Genomic DNA, 17,211 nt, shown 5'->3' with positions numbered 1-17,211 from the left:
CTACTGTCATCGGCTCAACTGCGAGGGAGGGGAGGGTGTGGGAGAGTGTGAGTGTATGTGTGTGCAGTTATGGAGGAGCTATGTAAAAACCTACACATCTCAGGCCCACTGACTTTCCTTATCTGTGCTCCTCCCTGGGTCAAACACTCATATGGAATTAACGACTTGGTTTAATTACAGCTTTTGTTAGTGTGAAGAGAGACTGCAAGAGGACTGTGTGTGTGTTTTTTTGTGTGTGTTAAATAGTCACAGTTTCTTTGTCTTTGGCTGTGTATCCCCACAGGAGTTCCTGAGTGACAGGGAGCATGGCCAGGCCAGGCTGAGTACAGTGGGAACCAGTGGGGAGCTGCTGATGGCGGTGGTGTCCAAAGACAGGGTGGAGGGAATCAAGGCCAAGGTGGCGAATGCCAGAGAAGACTGGAAAACCCTGATGAATAACCTGCACCTCAGGGAAGAGGTACTCAAGGTCAGTTCTGTTTGGATGCTGCTGTCACGGCGATGCGGCGTTTACCCTCAGTGAACCCACATTTGATAAGTGGATATATAAGTGGCTGTTATTTTATAAAATAAGCTGAATTGTCTGTCCAGAACCTGCAGTCTCAGATGACGGCGTTTGAGGCCAGCGCTGAGCCCCTGCAGGACTGGCTGAACGGTGCAGAGGTCAGAGTTCAGGAGAGCATCGCTCGGCTGCACGACCTCACCGCTAAGAAGCAGGAGCTCAGCAAGCTGAAGGTACTGCACAGCTTTCCTGGAGTCACAAGTCTTCCTCCTGAAGTTACACATGAGTCTGTGATGGTTAATCTAGTCAGCGCTCACGGTGTTCCTTACTTTTACTTCTATAATTCTACTGGTCATTCGTGAGTTTTACTGTGTTTTTTAACCGCTTCACAAGCAATACAGTGTGTAATACATCAGCATTGAAGAACCTCCTTTCTGTTAAATTGAATTACACCATTAATTAAATATTGAGTAGATTTTCCAAGGATACTGAATATTTGTAGCTCTCCATCAGATATGCGTCCCTAACGTCCAATCTGAAATCATTTGGAAGAAGAGAGGGACCTAATTACATTTGTTGAGCACCACTGGATCAAAATAGAGTAGCGTCCTGACACAATAGTCAGAAGAAAAGTCCAGAAATCTAATTAATTCTCACTCTGTCACAGTTGAAGTGCTGCATGGCTAAAAGGCCCTTTTCAGGATGTGATAAGAGCCTCTGCTGTGTCTGGCAGAGACAAAAAAGAGGAAGAGAGGCACAAAGCATTAAAAAGATAAAACTGACAAAGGAAAAAAACCATATCAAACCCATCTCGTAGCGCTTCCCTTATCGTTGTTGCTATTTTTGTATTTACTGTCGCCTTTTGTCTGGTCCTGCAAGCAATTACACATCTCCCCCAGCACCTCGAGTCTGAAACAATACAGGCAGGCTTCGAGTGTCTGAACCTGTAGTTTGTGAAACCCTCCTTACCTTTCCATGTGTGACCCCCCCCCCACCTTGTCAGTGCGTTATCACGCCTGTCTCGTGACTGTTCTGTGCCGTGTCTCCGCAAATAACAGCGTTTCTATTAAAAAAGATCATCGAGACAAAAAACTGCTGATGCTGTTTTTTATGATGTTCTCCTCCCTTGTCTTCATCCATGTATACTGATACGTTCCTGTTGTTCCTGTCTTCTTCGTCTCCTTCCCCCGTGCCGCTCACACCTCCCTTTTCTGTCTTTGCTTGCATATCATTCCATTTCATTTTGCCCTTGACTCAAAATTTCACGCTGCTTCCACACAAACCTTTCCAATATGCTCCATTTGTTCTGTCGCCTTCTGTCTGCGCTTACCCACCACTCCTTCATTCTCCTGTCTCCACCTCGATCCTTGTCTGCTGCTTTATCTTGGCCCAGTGCATACTGGAGGAGATGACCGGTCAGGAGGCAGAGCTTAGCAGGCTCAAAGAGAGAGCCCACGATCTCTGGGAGGGACAGGCAGCTGGCAAGGGCTTTGTCCACCGCGTGTCCCAGCTCTCAGCACAGTACCTAGCCCTCAGCAACCTAACCAAGGTAACACCGCTCCCACCTTGTTACCCCGCCACACCTCTCCTGTTACCCCCTTGGTGTATTGTGTGCTTCTGCCTGAGAATCACTTCAGCATGCTTGAATGTGTCTTGCTTGATTCATGTAACAGAAATGGTGTTTACTTACCATCGTCTGTTATTTACTGCGTTATGAGTTGCTCTAAGTTATTGTTGCTGTAATCATCTTGTTTGGCCAAAAACCTGTAGCAATTTTCTCGAGCGCAGTAAATGATCTTTCACCTCCAAAAGGTGCCAGGAAAGGCCAAGGCTGTGAAGCTCACCTCTGATGCAGCTCTAATTTCCAGAGCTGATCCATGTCAGTGGTTTGAATCTGACCTTTCTGGAGCTCCCATCAGATCGGTCACACTTTCATGATTCATTTGATACAGGGTACAACAAATGACACTGACCTTACATTACCATTCTCCTGCATCAGGATGACGAGAGAGCACCCACAGTGATGAATAAGGTTCATTTTGTTTGGCAGCTTGCTAGCAGAAGGCTATTTTTAGGTTTTCTTCCCTGCTAGACATGGAAACAGGAATAAAATCATTTAAATTGACACTTGAAGATTGTTATTTTAGCTTTGCCTTTCTCCAGTCTCCAGTTACAGAGATGTTAAAGGATGAACCGCTGCAAACTGAGAGCTTTATTTTTTAATGTGTGGGAGGCAGAGTCTCCAGGGAAGAATTTTAGGAGAAACATGATTGATCTATGAAAAGCAACAACAGCAATATAAGAAGATGCTGTTTTGCACCTTAAACAGGGAAAGCTGAGAAAAACAAGATCTAAGGAGCGTGTTTCCAGATATGTGCTCTGATCTCTTCAGGACAAGGCCTCCAGGATTGAGCGTATCGTAGGGGAGCACCACCTCTTCTCTCAGGGCCACAAAGAGCTGCAGGACTGGGTGTGTGAAGCTCAGAGGGTCCTCAACACCTGCATCTCCACAACCACCGACAAGGGGGTGTTAGAGGACCGCATGTTACAGCTGGAAGTAAGGAGACACAAGAGTGCTTTTTGTTAATATGGCATAAAAGCAATAAATGTTGATGATCAGCTGGAAGATTAGTCCCTCCTTAAATGGTGTAAAAATGCAAACTAATGGAGCAAACCTGAAACTTAAGATAGTGACTGTATGCCTCTGGCTGCAGGCTCTTCTGGCTGCTCGACAGGAGAGGGAGATCCAGCTGAAGATGCTGCTGACACGGGGAGAGGCAGTCCAAAGGAACACCTCAGCGGAGGGGGTCCCAGTTATCCGCAAACAGATCCAGGACTTGAAAGACTCATGGGACTCATTGCTCTCTGCCTCCATTCAGTGTAAAAGGTTGTGATCATTAATCAATCATTTGTGATCGTTAATAACTCGTTTGCCAATCAATAAGTGGTTCTGGCAATTGTCTAGTTTTACCTGATAGATATCAGTTGGCTCAAAGGTTACATGGTCTATTAGATTAGAATGCATGAGCTTGTTGTGTTTGTGCTGTGATTTTTCCATGTGCTAACATTGCTGTGTGTCTGCAACAGCCAGCTGGAGGGCGCCTTGTCTCAGTGGACCAGCTATCAGGAGGACGTGGGTCAGTTTGTGCTGTGGATGGAGCGGGTGGAGGAGACACTCAGCAGCTCTGACAGACAATACTCTGAGATGAGAGACAAGACGGCCAACCTGGGAAAGACAAAGGTACTGTAGAGTAGAGTGGAGTAGAACTTTATTGATCTCTTAAGGAGGTTCAGTGAGGGAAATTAACTTCTCCATCGCACTACACACAGCACAGTGAGTATGCAAAACACAGAAAAAGTATAGCATCTAATCTAATTGTTATTATTTTATGTTATATATTATTACTATACTATACTACTATATATACAGTATTTTCCGCACTATAAGGCGCACCTAAAAGCCTTTAATTTTCTCAAAAACCGAAAGTGCTCCTTGTAATCCAGTTTGCCTTATATATGAAAAACAGATTTAAAATAGGCCGTTCATTGAAGGTGCGCCTTATAATCAGATGCACCTTATAATTGAGTGCACCTTGTATGTGAAAAAAAGTTTTAAAATACGCCATTCATTGAAGGTGCGCCTTATAGTCCAGTGCGCCTTATAGCGCGGAAAATACTGTGTATATATTATTGTATTATTATTATAATAATAATTATTTAATTAATTAATTAATTAGTTAATTAATAGGCAGCACGGTGGCGCAGTGGTTAGCGCTGCTGCCTCACAACACAGCGGACCCGGGTTCGAGTCCCGCTCTGTGCGGAGTTCGCATGCTCTCCCAGTGTCTGCGTGGGTTCTCTCCGGGTTCTCCGGCTTCCTCCCACCTCCAAAAGCATGTGCTTCAGGTTGATTGGCCGTTCCAAATTGCCCGTAGGAATGAGTGTATGTGTACATGGTTGTATGTCTTTGTGTGTGGCTCCGCGGTGCACTGGCGTCATGCCCGGAGTGTCCCCCGCCTCATGCCCTATGCCGTCGAGATAGGCTCCGGCTCCCCATGACCCGCTGCGGCGGGTATAGCGGTGGTAATCTGAAGATGACTGAATAAATTAATATATTTATTATTATTGTTATTATTATTGTTATTATTATTATTATTGTATATATTATTATTATTATATTGTATATTATTATATTAAAATAATAATAATCTAATCTAATCTGTAGAGCATCTAGCTAAGAAAAACTAGCCTCAAAAGCCAGACTGCTTTGCTTTTTTTAGTATGTATATATCCTCGATTACATTGAGCATGATGTGCCCCTTTGCTATTTTGAGGAGAGCTTGATTTCAGGTTTTATCTGTGGAAATACTCTGAACTTCTTTCATTCCAGCTCCTCTATGAAGAAGTACTGAGTCACAGCAGTCCTCTGGAGACCATCGCCACAAAGGAGTCTGGTATGACTGAACACTACACCACCCAGCAGGAGGTGCAGCAGCTGCAGACAAGATACAACACCCTCACAGAAATGGCCAAGGTACGGAGAGACCGTTTTCTAATGCAGGCGTGTGAGTAATAAATGACTGCTTTGAGGACGCTGCTGTGAGCGCCAAAGTCATGTGATTTTATGAATCTCAGTGAGCATTATGTGGAACATTTAATAACATATGATGATGCTTAAACTACGTATATCAGTATGTCACAAACCACCTTTTCAACCCCACGTTCGTGCAGAACGCTGTCAGTAAGGCCAGAGGGCTGGTGCTGGTCCATCAGGAGTATCAGAGGGCACTGCATCTGTTTGAGGACTGGCTGGAGCAGGAACAGGCTTCTCTGGCCTCCTTGTCTCATCCAGAGGGAAACGTGGATGTGTTAGAGAAGACGCTGCAGCAGTTGCAGGTATTAATACTGTGGGGTATTTTGTATAAGGTAATTGTTATGAACACATAATGTGACAGAAAGTGTTCTAACATCAGTGTGCACTTTTCTCCACACAACTGTCATCACACCTTGCTGGAGGCTGTAACAGAATTTTAACAAGGTCATGGACATGTTGGGTCTTTGATAAACAGATACTTTCAAATCTTTCAGTCACCATGTTTGTCTGTTATTCAGCTTCTTCAAGAGCGCTGCTCCGACGGCCAGGCTCTGCTCTCCTCTGTGCTGACCAGCAGAGAGAGGGTCATCCCGTGGGGCGTACCCCAGATAGAGGACCGGGCGCTGGACACCGCCCAGCGGGAGTGGGGGTCCTACCAAGAACGTCTGGATGAGACGCGAACCCTGCTGAGTTCCACTCTGACACGACTGAAGCAGATGGACCAAAGGTTCCTGAGTCTCACCCGTTGGCTGGAGGACATGGAGAAGGTGGCGAGCGTCAGACATCATCGGAGTTCGGACAGAGGCGTGAAAGAAACCCAGCTGAAAAACCTCCAGGTCAGAGAGAACAGAATGAGTTTGGTTCACATACTTGCTCAAAACATTCATTTTAATTTTCAACTCAAATTGAAGATGACGCTGGGTATTATTCACAACAATGTTCTGTGATTGTATTTGACTCCTAATTTTTTTAAAATTTGTCTATTTGCATATATTAATAGTCATAAAATCAGAAATGAAATTTGACTTTATTGTGGCCTGTAAAGTTATTTGAAAAGTATTTTCATTTCATTTCATCTGATTAATTGATATGTTTGTTTAAAAGGGTTTATATTACAGTACATTTAAAACATAAAACTCTACAGCCACAGCATGTTTGAGAATTTGAAGGAAAACAGCACAGGACAGAATATTTCCCAGCTGGGTTTCATCCCTTTGGAGCATTCTTTCTACCTGTTTCACCTTTCTACCTCTTTCATCCTGTACCCGGATGTCTGTCTCAGTATTTTCCTTCCCTTCATTCAAAGATCACACACACACACACACACACACACACACACACACACACACACACACACACACACACACACACACACACACACACACACACACACACACACACACACAGAGACAGAGCTACTGCTTTTCATTTTGCTCGTATTTGTAACTTTTTTTTAACAAAAGTACAATTAAATTGTGACAATTTTTGCCTGTTTTGTGTTTCCTCTAATTACCTCAGGGTTGTCTCAAGGCGGTTCTTGCACAGCAGGGAGAGGTTGATGGCCTCTCCTCTCTGGCCCAGCAGGTTCTGGAGGAAACCTATATCAGCAGCCGTGTTAGTATCACGACAACCCAGCTGACTGCTCGCTACCATTCCCTGCTGCTTAGCGTACAGGTGAGGCACTCGCCACCGCTCACGGGACAGACATCAGGTCTGACCAGTCTCAAGGTTCTTCCACCTTTAAAAGCAGAAGTGTGTTGGTTTAGATATGAATGGAGATTCACAATTGATGTAACATAAAAGGATGACTCTCAAGCTGCTGTACATTTAGTTTTATTATTACTGCTGATTAAATTAAGATAATCATCACAAGTTAAGAAGAAAAAAAATAGGGATTGTTATTCTTACCCATGTAAATTTGTATTTGAACACAGTGCTGCATTTCTAAATCCTTTGAGTGTAGAAGGCATCAGTTCTCATTCAGAACTACTTCATTATGACTGTATACTCAGTTTGAATACCTCATTTACAATATTTCTAACTACAAGAAATATGTTCCAGAAATCTTCTCCTGTCCTGATGAAATTACACCAACAATAAGGATCAGCCATTTCTTTGTTTTTGCATCTCAGTCATTAGTAAAGAAGCTATGTTCTTCTCCGTTGGGAGCTTTATCCACAGGGCCGTTCACACCTGGTTATTCTCTCACTGTTCACTTGACTCCTGTGAGAGTTTGTTGTTTCAACCACGCCTCATCGAAGCAGCTTTGAAAGTCATGCCCGTGAGGGCAGCTCCGCATTCTGAGATCCAGCCTCTCTATTTGTTGGCTTTTCCGGGGTTGGACTAAAAGAAAATCAATGAAGCTTCTCTCATTTGGGGCTGAGACTGTTATTAAACGCTACAGAAAGCAATCTCACACCCAGCACTGGCAGTGGAAATGCTTTTCATGCACTTCATTGATTTTTACACCTACAGTAACACATCCGGGTTTCTGTTTGTGTGTGTCTCCTCCCCTCTTCTTCACTTTGTTTCTTTGTCTGTGTTACACACACATCTTCTTTCCACTATCTAAATTTACTCAAGCACGTGTGTGCTCACCGTCATGCCAGGGCATAGAGACACATAACATCCCTCTTATACATAGATGCCTGTAATTAAACAGTGTGAAGTGGGGCCCATATGGGTGTGAGATGAGAAGCTGCTGCCTCTGTCTAGTCAGAAAAGGTGTGCACTCAGCACTATAAGCTAATTGGAGTCTCTCCCTACATGATTTGCAAGTTGAGTGAGTAATGTGTCAAACCTGCACGAAGCCCTCTCCATTCTTATGTTTCCGAGTCCAGATCTCAGCCAAGTGGATAAAACGTCAAAAACATAAAGCTCCCGTCCACTTCAAGCGTTTGACGCTCTGATTCGTGAGGCAGGGGAGCAGATCTTTTTATGTTTTGATGTCTGATCAAAGAGTTTGGTCCTTGGTGGGACGAATCACTCCTCAGGAGAGACGTGCGTTTGCTGGATTCTCCCCTGACAAACTACAATCACCGTTTAACAATTCTATCAAACAAAGCGCCTGTTCTTAAGTAAAGTCATTCACGTTGATGTTCACTCAGTTCACATAATGTTAGAACTGCAGGATAGGGCAGTTTCCAGTTATCGTGTGGATTTTAGATGAATAGATTCCAGCATTAATAAAAAATGGTAATACATATTGTATATATTCAGCAAAATGTGCTATCTGCTACCATTTCTTGCCAATATGACAACATTTTATTAAAAGCTGTTTTTCAGTAAATTGTTGCACAACAAAAAAAAAAAAGAAACAACCATTCTGAAGGGTTTTTTTGCTAAAAAGATGGTTCTGGGTTTAAAATCACTTGAAGACCTGGGTCTTATCTGTGTGGAGTTTGTGTGTTTGTGTGGATCCCCTTCAGCTTCTCCAGCTTCCCCCCACCACTGGCTACATGTAATATAGATGACATAGAGTTCCTAAATTCACCATAGGGGTGAGTTTCTATGAGGTCTTGTGCTGAACTAGTGACTTCTCCAGGGTGTATGCCATCTCACACCCAATGTCAGCAGGGAGAGGCTCTCGCAACCTTCTAGCTCCACACAGTTATAGAAAATGAATAAATCACTGTTAAGAAATTTCCATCAATAATATCCTCTAATTGTATTAAAGGTTGTTTTTGTTTAGAATGTGTTCCTTGCTAATATAATTTCCCTACTGCTGTTTCAGGACATCATCAAGCAGCTGCAGGACGAGCTGAGGAGCATCAAGGAGGCGGAGAACCTCTGCATGTCCTTCACTGACTGGCTCAGCGCCACTCAGAAAAGCTTCACCACCTTAACTGACAGCTCCGAACCTCTGGACCACACTGTCATAGAGAGTAAGATGAGGAAACTTGAGGTATTTATCTTTTTACCTTAATCCCAACTCTAATTTGCTTGAGCGGTTGGATGGCTTAAATTTCCAGTCATATTTCTGAACTTGAGTTTGCCAGTGAATTTATAAGATGCAGTACAGCATTGAATCCTTGCCTGAACAGGCTGAAGGAAATCAGCACAGATGCTGGGGATTATTATGCTAAATTGATGAGTTAGCAAGAGTGCTGTTTGCTGTGAATGCCAGCATAAAATTCTATTAAAACGTCTTCCGCAATCTCAGTTTCTTACAAGGAACATATGTTACCTGCCAGTGATTTAAATCATTCAGATTCCTCTGACGGCTACAATGTGCTGTGTTAGCAAAATATGCTTGAACAACCTGTAAAGCTACAGCGTTCAATCTACAGGAAGTAGAACCATTTGAAGGTGTTCTAGACTGAGGTATAGGAAAGACAAACTTTTGGGTATGCATTAACTATCACAGAAATAATATTAGCAGCGAATCATCTATTGGGCGCAGTTCAGATCATGTGTGTACAGGATTTTGTGTGTGTGTGTGTGTGTGTGTGTGTGTGTGTGTGTGTGTGTGTGTGTGTGTGTGTGTGTGTGTGTGTGTGTGTGTGTGTGTGTGTGTGTGTGCGTGTGTGTATCGATCAGCTCCATATAAAGACTAAATGTGTTCCACTTTAGAGGAAGCTTGGTAGCAGGGAGAGGCTTCCCACTGTGAAGCAGAGGATAAAGAAGTGCCGGTGTCAGGATCCTATCAGCACAGTCGCACTAATTGATGCAGTGCCCTTACTGCTTCACGTTTCACACACACACACACACACACACACACACACACACACACACATACACACTCCTCGCTCCACCACTCGCTTCATATCACACAACCAATTCAGAGGACAAGCTAACAAGCTGCAGAAAACTCTCAAACCCATGAATCCGTGATATTTTTCTTGTCCTTTGCCTTTCTGTATGTGGCAGGGGATTTAATTTCTCTTTGTCATCCTCACACACACACACACACACACACATGCAAACATTTGCAATGCATCATCTGGTGTGGGCTCTACAGTAATCCCAGTCTGGGATCGATGCTGCGTCTCTGCATAGAGACTGAAGACATGCTGTCACCACATGTGTTCTTCCAGGACTGCAGATAACAGAGGAGAACCTCATCACTTGCTCATTCTCCAGGAGCGAGAGCTACAGGGCTTACAGTGTGTTGGGATGATTAAGCATTGACACAAAGACCAGTCATCAATAACTGTGTCAAGGGCCATTGGTTAGGTTTACACTTCATCTTATACTGTAGAAGCAGCAATTCTATGGCAGTCATGGTGGAGGCAGCCCTTGTTTGCTAGAAATGAGCATCGACTTCCCCACAAGCTCTAAAAGGTGGTGTTTTTGTATTAAATATAATGCTAAGACATCTTTTTCAGAAGGCAACCTCTGTCTCCATGGCCTCAGAAGTTTTAATCTATTTCTGTGTTTTAGATTAATATATTCATCACATTTTAACCTTTTAATTCCATTTTGAAGATATTAAAAATGACATACAGGGAAAACATGCAGAAGAAAGAAAAATGGTTATGTCATTTTAATGCTTGAACAAGATCTCTGCCCAAAATAAAATATGATTGTTCTTCTTCTGCGCTGCAGGTCACTGCAGAGCATTTAGTATTCACAGATCACCTTTGTCAAGTCATCCAGCTGTTAGCGGCTCACATAACTGATGAACATGGTTGTCAGTGTCACAGCACATGTATTGCTGTAGATAATTGGGCCTGAGAATGAATACAGAATAAGAAACACAGTCCTTAGTGCTCATCATATTGAGCGGATGCACTTGGAATAGATAATTGGGGCTGACTTGGTACATGATAATTTACAGCACAAAGACCATCCTTTGTATTGATATTCAGTGTTCTCCACGTGTCTGCTATTGGAAAAGGGGATTTCATCACAAAGGTAACACCAAACTGTTGAATTGAAAATAATTTGTAAATAATTCATGATGAATCATAGAAAAAAGGTTTATGTTGTGTTTCTTGTTAGTCCATTGCATTCGACAAAAATCAGATTCAGTGTGTGGTTCCACAGTATTGTTGATAATAAAAGAGTCTCAGTGTCAGGAATATGTTCAGAGCTGATTGAATAATGAGCCATACAGAAGCGCCTCAATGTAATTTACTTTAAAACATCTTGTTTTAGCTCACATGATAACCACACGGAGTTGATTTGATGTATTGAGTGTTTTCTATTAAGGTCCTGAAGCAGAGACACTGCATCATTAAGGGACTGATGGACATGCCTGTAAATTCATATTAAGCAGCAAACGTGAACAGAAGCAGGTCTGCTTCTATTAGCTGGAGGTCTGGGTTTGTTTCAGTATGAAGCCACTTTCTACTCAAGCAATAATAGACCAATGATGAAAGCTAGATAGCATCTCATCAAGTGGAATTTTGTGTGTGTGTGTGTGTGTGTGTGTGCGTGCGTGCGTGCGTGCGTGAATGTGTGAGTATTTGTGTTGTGTATGAGTGTGTGAGAGAGATGTAGAGATGTGTGCTGTTGTTGCCCTGGAAACCCCTGCAGCTACTGCTGCCTGTTAAGGGCCCTCATAATTGGGTCCTCCTTTCATAATATTCACAGTGGTGTCTCCACACCATGACTTCCAAGTCTTCTTCGCAGCCTGCCATGCAGGTGTGATGCTACCTGATGGGTTCAAAGCCTCTCACACACACACTGACAGGCTGGTCTGGGGGTCTGGGGTTACCATATAGGTGAAGGACAAAGAAATCTTTGAAGGTGTGTACGAATGCTAACCTCAGTGTCAAGGAAGAAGAATTGGTTGAAGGGTTTCTTCATCCTCAAAAATCTGCACCACATTTCTTGTACAGAAGCAGAATTTTCCTGTTTTCACAAACTCACCTGTGTATATGTCTCTCTTCTTGATGGTATTTTGGTGCCTATAACATATGTATACAGTGGTACCTCTACTTACGAAATTAATTGGTTCCGGAAGAAATTACGTAAGTAGAAAATTACTTAAGTAGAGATGTGTTTTCCATGCAAATGCCCTAATTCGTTCCAAACCCACAAAAATTCCGACATAAGTGTTTTGTAAAGCATAAAAATGCATCAAAACATGTAACAAATACATGTTGCGATTAGATTATTACACGATAAATGAGAGTGGTGCATAAATTAAAAAACAAAGAATAGAGTAAAGAATAATAATGTCGGTCATTTACCTTTTAACAGCTGTCCCCATTGTTTTTTGCCCTCTTTGGTTCATGCGCTCCTATCTCACGATGCCAAACAACAGAGTGAATTCCAGTCCTCCTTTTGAAGTTCTCCAACCACCCACGAGATGCCTTAAACTCCTTAAACTTCCTTTTGTTTTAATAACGTAGCGATTGTAGATGCATTACGGCTATATTCTTTGGCGAGATCAATCAAACGCATCCCTTTTTCATGCTTTCTATGATCTCTTGCTTTGTTTGTATGGACAAGAAAACTCTTTTTTTCGTCTTTTGTTTTCGTCTTTTCTCCGTCACTTTCTTGGGGTCCATAGCGAATATGTACTGAAAAAGTTATATTTGCGCAAAACTATCAGAACACCTCACAGGTCGAGTGTCGAATGCCGAAGACACTCCATAAACACCTTTAGCTCCACACAGAGGTGGTGTGGCATCCCTCTTAGCCAATGGGATGCCAGGAAGATACGTAATAGTTAATAGCCAATGGGAGAGCAGCTATGAGAATGTTGCGTTCAGGAACCTGTGGGAGATTCGAGTATCAGCCGATACTGTGTTTTTACATTACATAAGTCGAAATTTCTTTCGTAAGTAGAGGTATTATTTTCCTGCTGAGAAATTTCGTAAGTAGAAAATTTCGTAAGTAGAGACATTCGTAAGTAGAGGTATCACTGTATACTGTATATAAACTGTTTATCCCCTTTCTCCCAGTCTCTCCAATCTGAACTCCAACATGGACACAGCATCCTGAAATTACTGAGGGAACGCTCAGAAGAGGCAGCAGGCTTCCTGAATGAGGCTGGAGCTGAGAGTTTGGGGGCTGAGGTCGAGGCCCGTCTCGCCCAGCTGGAGGAGCTTGCAGGTGGACTCAGGCAAAAACACAACTTCCTTCAGCGGTCCTTACTCCTGGCTAAAGAGTTTCAGGATCGGTACAAGGCTCAGGTTGCGTGGGTGGTGGAAACCAGGGCACTACTCAACACCCCAGTGGAGACCAAGGCGGAGCTGTACCAACGGAGAGCTCTGTTGTCTAAGTATAAGGTAGAGTAGCAGTTATGATCTCTAAATTCCTTCTGCACTAGTGTTGATGAGATTTCATTTAACATTTTTGCATGTAGTAGTCCATTAAGTCTAGTTGTAAATATATTTTGCACAACTGCTGATCTTGTTATAGAGTATACCATTGTTAAAATGCCTTTGGTCTGCTTTAGAACATCATTAATATAACAGTAACTGACTGACAGTAGGTGGAGATGAGGTAAAACAAATGCAAAAATGTGATGTAATAAACCCAGATAACATGTTATTTTCAGTATACTGAAGACAGATGTCTGTGTCTGTCCTCAGGCTCTGCTGCAGATGGTTCAGTCCCATGATGGATCCATCAGGTCCGTGGTTGAGAAAGGAGAGGCGTTGCTTGCTTCTGTCCACTATCCATCCATCAGAGACAAAATGAAGAGACTGAAAAAGGATTACACTGACCTCTGCTACACTGCTATGGTGAGAAACTGTCCTCAGATAAGATGATTATGATATGGAGAGGAGAAACTAAGTAATTTCTCCATTAAACCATTTAACCTGTTGATTGATTGAGTGAGAACATTGGCAGGTTTAAGAAGGGGTTTTAATCTATGCTATAAGTTATAAATGAAAAATATTTAAATCTGTGTTGAAAAGGTGAGGTTAAAAATGTTTTGTACATTTGAGACATTTGCCTTATCAATGTGTCTGTTGTGGTCCAGACCCATGTGGAGAACCTGGAGGTCCAGGTGAAGGAACAGGAAGCTTACCACAGTGAACTCCAAGAGGTGGAGCGATGGCTGCTCCAGATGTCCAGCAGGATGGTGACTCCTGATCCCACTGTGGGTGGCAGCCTAGAGGTAGCCACTCAACAGCTGGCCAGGCACAAGGTGACCACTCACAGGACTCAGTTTGTAGCAGATGATGCAAATGGAGCAATTAGCCTTGATTACGGGACAAAATAGCTCACATGCATCAACTTTGATCTTCAAGGAAATTTCAAGGCACTAGACTCCAGCATTTGATGTTTCCTGAGCTGAGAAGCTGTAAAAGATCTGTCACAAATAGAATATAATCATTTAAAATGAACTACTTCACCACTGATGGTCTTGTTACAGGAATTGGAGAACAGCCAGGAGTACAACCCTATACACCACCACGTGTTTCACAGAGTGGGAAATTTGACCCCATCCATAAACTGACCATTTATAGATGATTTTTTTTATCAGATCACAATATAATAATTGTATAATAGTAAACAGTTTATTCCTAAAATACATAAATAGACTCCCTGAATTCTCTTGGCAGACTAACTCTCCTACTTCCACTTACATTATTCTGCATTATCCTATTCCATTTAAGTTGGTCTTGGCTGACATACAGTATGTGGGAAAGAAATTGATCATAATAATGGAGCTGGCTTAAAATGTTTTCTCTGAGTAAATTTAAATCTATGATAAATTATGTTTTAGAAAACAGCTGTAGAGAGAACGGAATGAGGAAGAAAGAATGGGGGATGACGTACAGCATAGGGCTATGAGTGGGAATTGAACCCTCTATGCATGGAGCATGTGCTCTAACCACTGCACCATCTGCACCTCATTCACTTCTTTCAATCTTCATTAAAGTTCATCTATTCAGGCTGTTCATCTATTTATCCAAACCACTAGTCTCCACTGTGTGGTATCAATCTCCCTCTTGGGTCTTCTATCCTGCATGATCCTACTTGTTATCTTGTTATCCAAAGGCCATCATGGAGGAAATTGCACGCTTTGAGGATCGCTTGGCAAGCCTGAAGGAGCGAGGAGCCCACCTGGTAGAGGGCTGCAGTGAGCGCGTACAGAGCAGGCTCAGACAGCAGGTCCAGGCTCACCAGCATGGCACCAGGGACAGTTACTCTGCCATCTGTAGCACAGCACAGAGGGTGAGTTAAGACATGGAGATGGAATGGGATGGATGGAAAGAGAAAGATATTTGTATATTTGAATTAGTGACATTCTTGCTCATTTGAAATTGTAAGTGTTTAAAACACATTTGTGTATTGGATGCACCTACAGCCACTGGAGTGATCACACATCTTGTACGTATCAGCGCTGTTAATATTCCAACAACATCAGCATCCACTCAATCCAAACATATTCTGACACTTGAATCCCTCTCTTAAGACCCTGCCTGTATAAGGCCCATGATCGATTAAGGCTGCCAAAGTGGAGCCCAACAGCGGCCACATTTAGAAAGACCCCACTTGCCAAAATCACTAACTCAATCTCCTCGTATTAATCTCCGCACATCCCTTGTCAACTCCACTTTTTATGCCTGAGCCAGAAATGATCACATGCTTCTTTTCAGTGGATCTGGTGAGACCTCTAATCCAGCTCCACTCTGTCGTTTTGGCAAATTCTACTGCTGTCATCATAGTTCAACTCCCAAGACACCACCTCCACCAGTACTGCACATCCAATCTGGCACTGTGTGATCCAGCCACACTTCACCACTACGCTGCTGGCTCCTCTACAACTGCGCCTCCAGTGTTACCATGGCTGCCAACTGTGTCCCAGTACAGCACAGCTCTAATATCCTGCTTGCCATTTGCCACCATGCCAACTTTCTATCCTTTGCCAGATATAGCAGGCAGTAGGCCAAATCATTACTCCCCCTTATTTCACTCTTCCAGACTCTCTTATTATCGCTGTCAATCAGACTTTGCAGTTTGACTCTTCCCTGGAAGGTGTGGACGCCTCCACATTCAACACTTGTCAAAAAGCCTACTTGTTGAGGTTTTATCATTTAATGTCTCTTTGTGTTTCGCTATAGTCGGGGGTGAAAAGACAGAAACAGTGTGCAATGACATTCCTGTGTCTTCCATAAATAACTAAATCAGTTTGACATTTTCACCCTCAACATCAAGCAATTTTTTTCCAGCTGGAATGCAGTTTATAGGACAGCAGGGGTAGCCCGTATTGAGAGCGTAATGCAGTGGTGTTCTAGTGGGCTGATTGTATTAAGCCTTGTGCCGGACTCACATAAAATCGCTCCTCGTACACCTTTTATGTCCAATAATTCAATAGGTGTTTGCTACTTTCAGGCTTAGTTTAAAGCTTAAGGGTATTATAAATTATTAAATCACATATTTCCTCTGAACATAGTCTAGCTCTTGCTCCTTTTTGTGAATTTGTGGTTCCCACATGTACCAAATTTGCCCATACTGTGCAAGCTTTAAAATTACATCATCAAGCAGTCCCTACCTACAATGCTCATGGTTTTTAGCGTAAAGCATTTAGTCTGCACTTTGGTTTACATATTTGTTGAAGATCAGGACTAGAATCTCTTAAAGTCCAATATTAATTTTAATTTTCAGTGACATCTGTGTGATAACTGAAATGCATCTGTTGTGTCTCACAGGTGTATCAGAGTCTTGACCAGGAATTACAGAGACATGTAAATCTTCAGGACACTTTGCAGCAGTGTCAGACCTGGTTAAAATCAGTCTCAGAGGAGCCAGAGCCTCCTGAACATACTCCTCTCAGCAAGGAGGAGGCTGTAAAGCAGGTCAGTAAGCTCCCACCCATTCCTTCACCTAGGGAGGTCAATTAATATCTGATCAGATGCATACTTGATCATATTTTAAACATATTATCTTGTGAGCAGATGTCTTGGTAAATAGTATTTATTTATGTAGCTGCCAAATAACAGACAGTTTATGTGAATGCTGCCAGAATGGCCATAATGGGCATAATTACTGTTATGGATTGTCCAGAAGGGATAATGTGACAAATCAATGAAATTATAGGACCACTGACAGACTCATTTTTTGTCAGGTGAAGCAGGAACGCACCCTCCAAGAGCAGGCCAGCACCTACCTCCAGCTTTTGTGCTCAGCGTGTGATCTGTCTGAAGTGAGGGTCAGGGAGACCGCAGCAGCCATCCAGCACATTAAACTCCAGGTTATTTCACTT

General features: G+C 42.8%; 1 protein-coding gene across 1 annotated transcript in view; it reads left to right on the top strand.

The window, feature by feature from the left end:
* Positions 1 to 17,211, top strand: part of syne1a (spectrin repeat containing, nuclear envelope 1a) — a 125,260-nt gene that overhangs the window by 61,053 nt on the left and 46,996 nt on the right. The window contains 17 exon segments of the mRNA XM_068343403.1: positions 284 to 466; positions 589 to 732; positions 1,893 to 2,048; positions 2,892 to 3,056; positions 3,214 to 3,386; positions 3,587 to 3,740; positions 4,890 to 5,033; positions 5,231 to 5,395; positions 5,612 to 5,929; positions 6,612 to 6,767; positions 8,827 to 8,997; positions 12,950 to 13,276; positions 13,583 to 13,735; positions 13,978 to 14,145; positions 15,003 to 15,179; positions 16,658 to 16,804; positions 17,074 to 17,199. Coding sequence (XP_068199504.1) covers positions 284 to 466; positions 589 to 732; positions 1,893 to 2,048; positions 2,892 to 3,056; positions 3,214 to 3,386; positions 3,587 to 3,740; positions 4,890 to 5,033; positions 5,231 to 5,395; positions 5,612 to 5,929; positions 6,612 to 6,767; positions 8,827 to 8,997; positions 12,950 to 13,276; positions 13,583 to 13,735; positions 13,978 to 14,145; positions 15,003 to 15,179; positions 16,658 to 16,804; positions 17,074 to 17,199 — 3,027 coding nt within the window.

This window comes from Antennarius striatus, chromosome 19, assembly GCF_040054535.1.
Source record: "Antennarius striatus isolate MH-2024 chromosome 19, ASM4005453v1, whole genome shotgun sequence".
NCBI classification, from domain to species: Eukaryota; Metazoa; Chordata; class Actinopteri; order Lophiiformes; family Antennariidae; genus Antennarius; species Antennarius striatus.
Note: the sequence above shows the minus strand (reverse complement) of the source record. Positions and strands in the feature narration are given on the sequence as shown.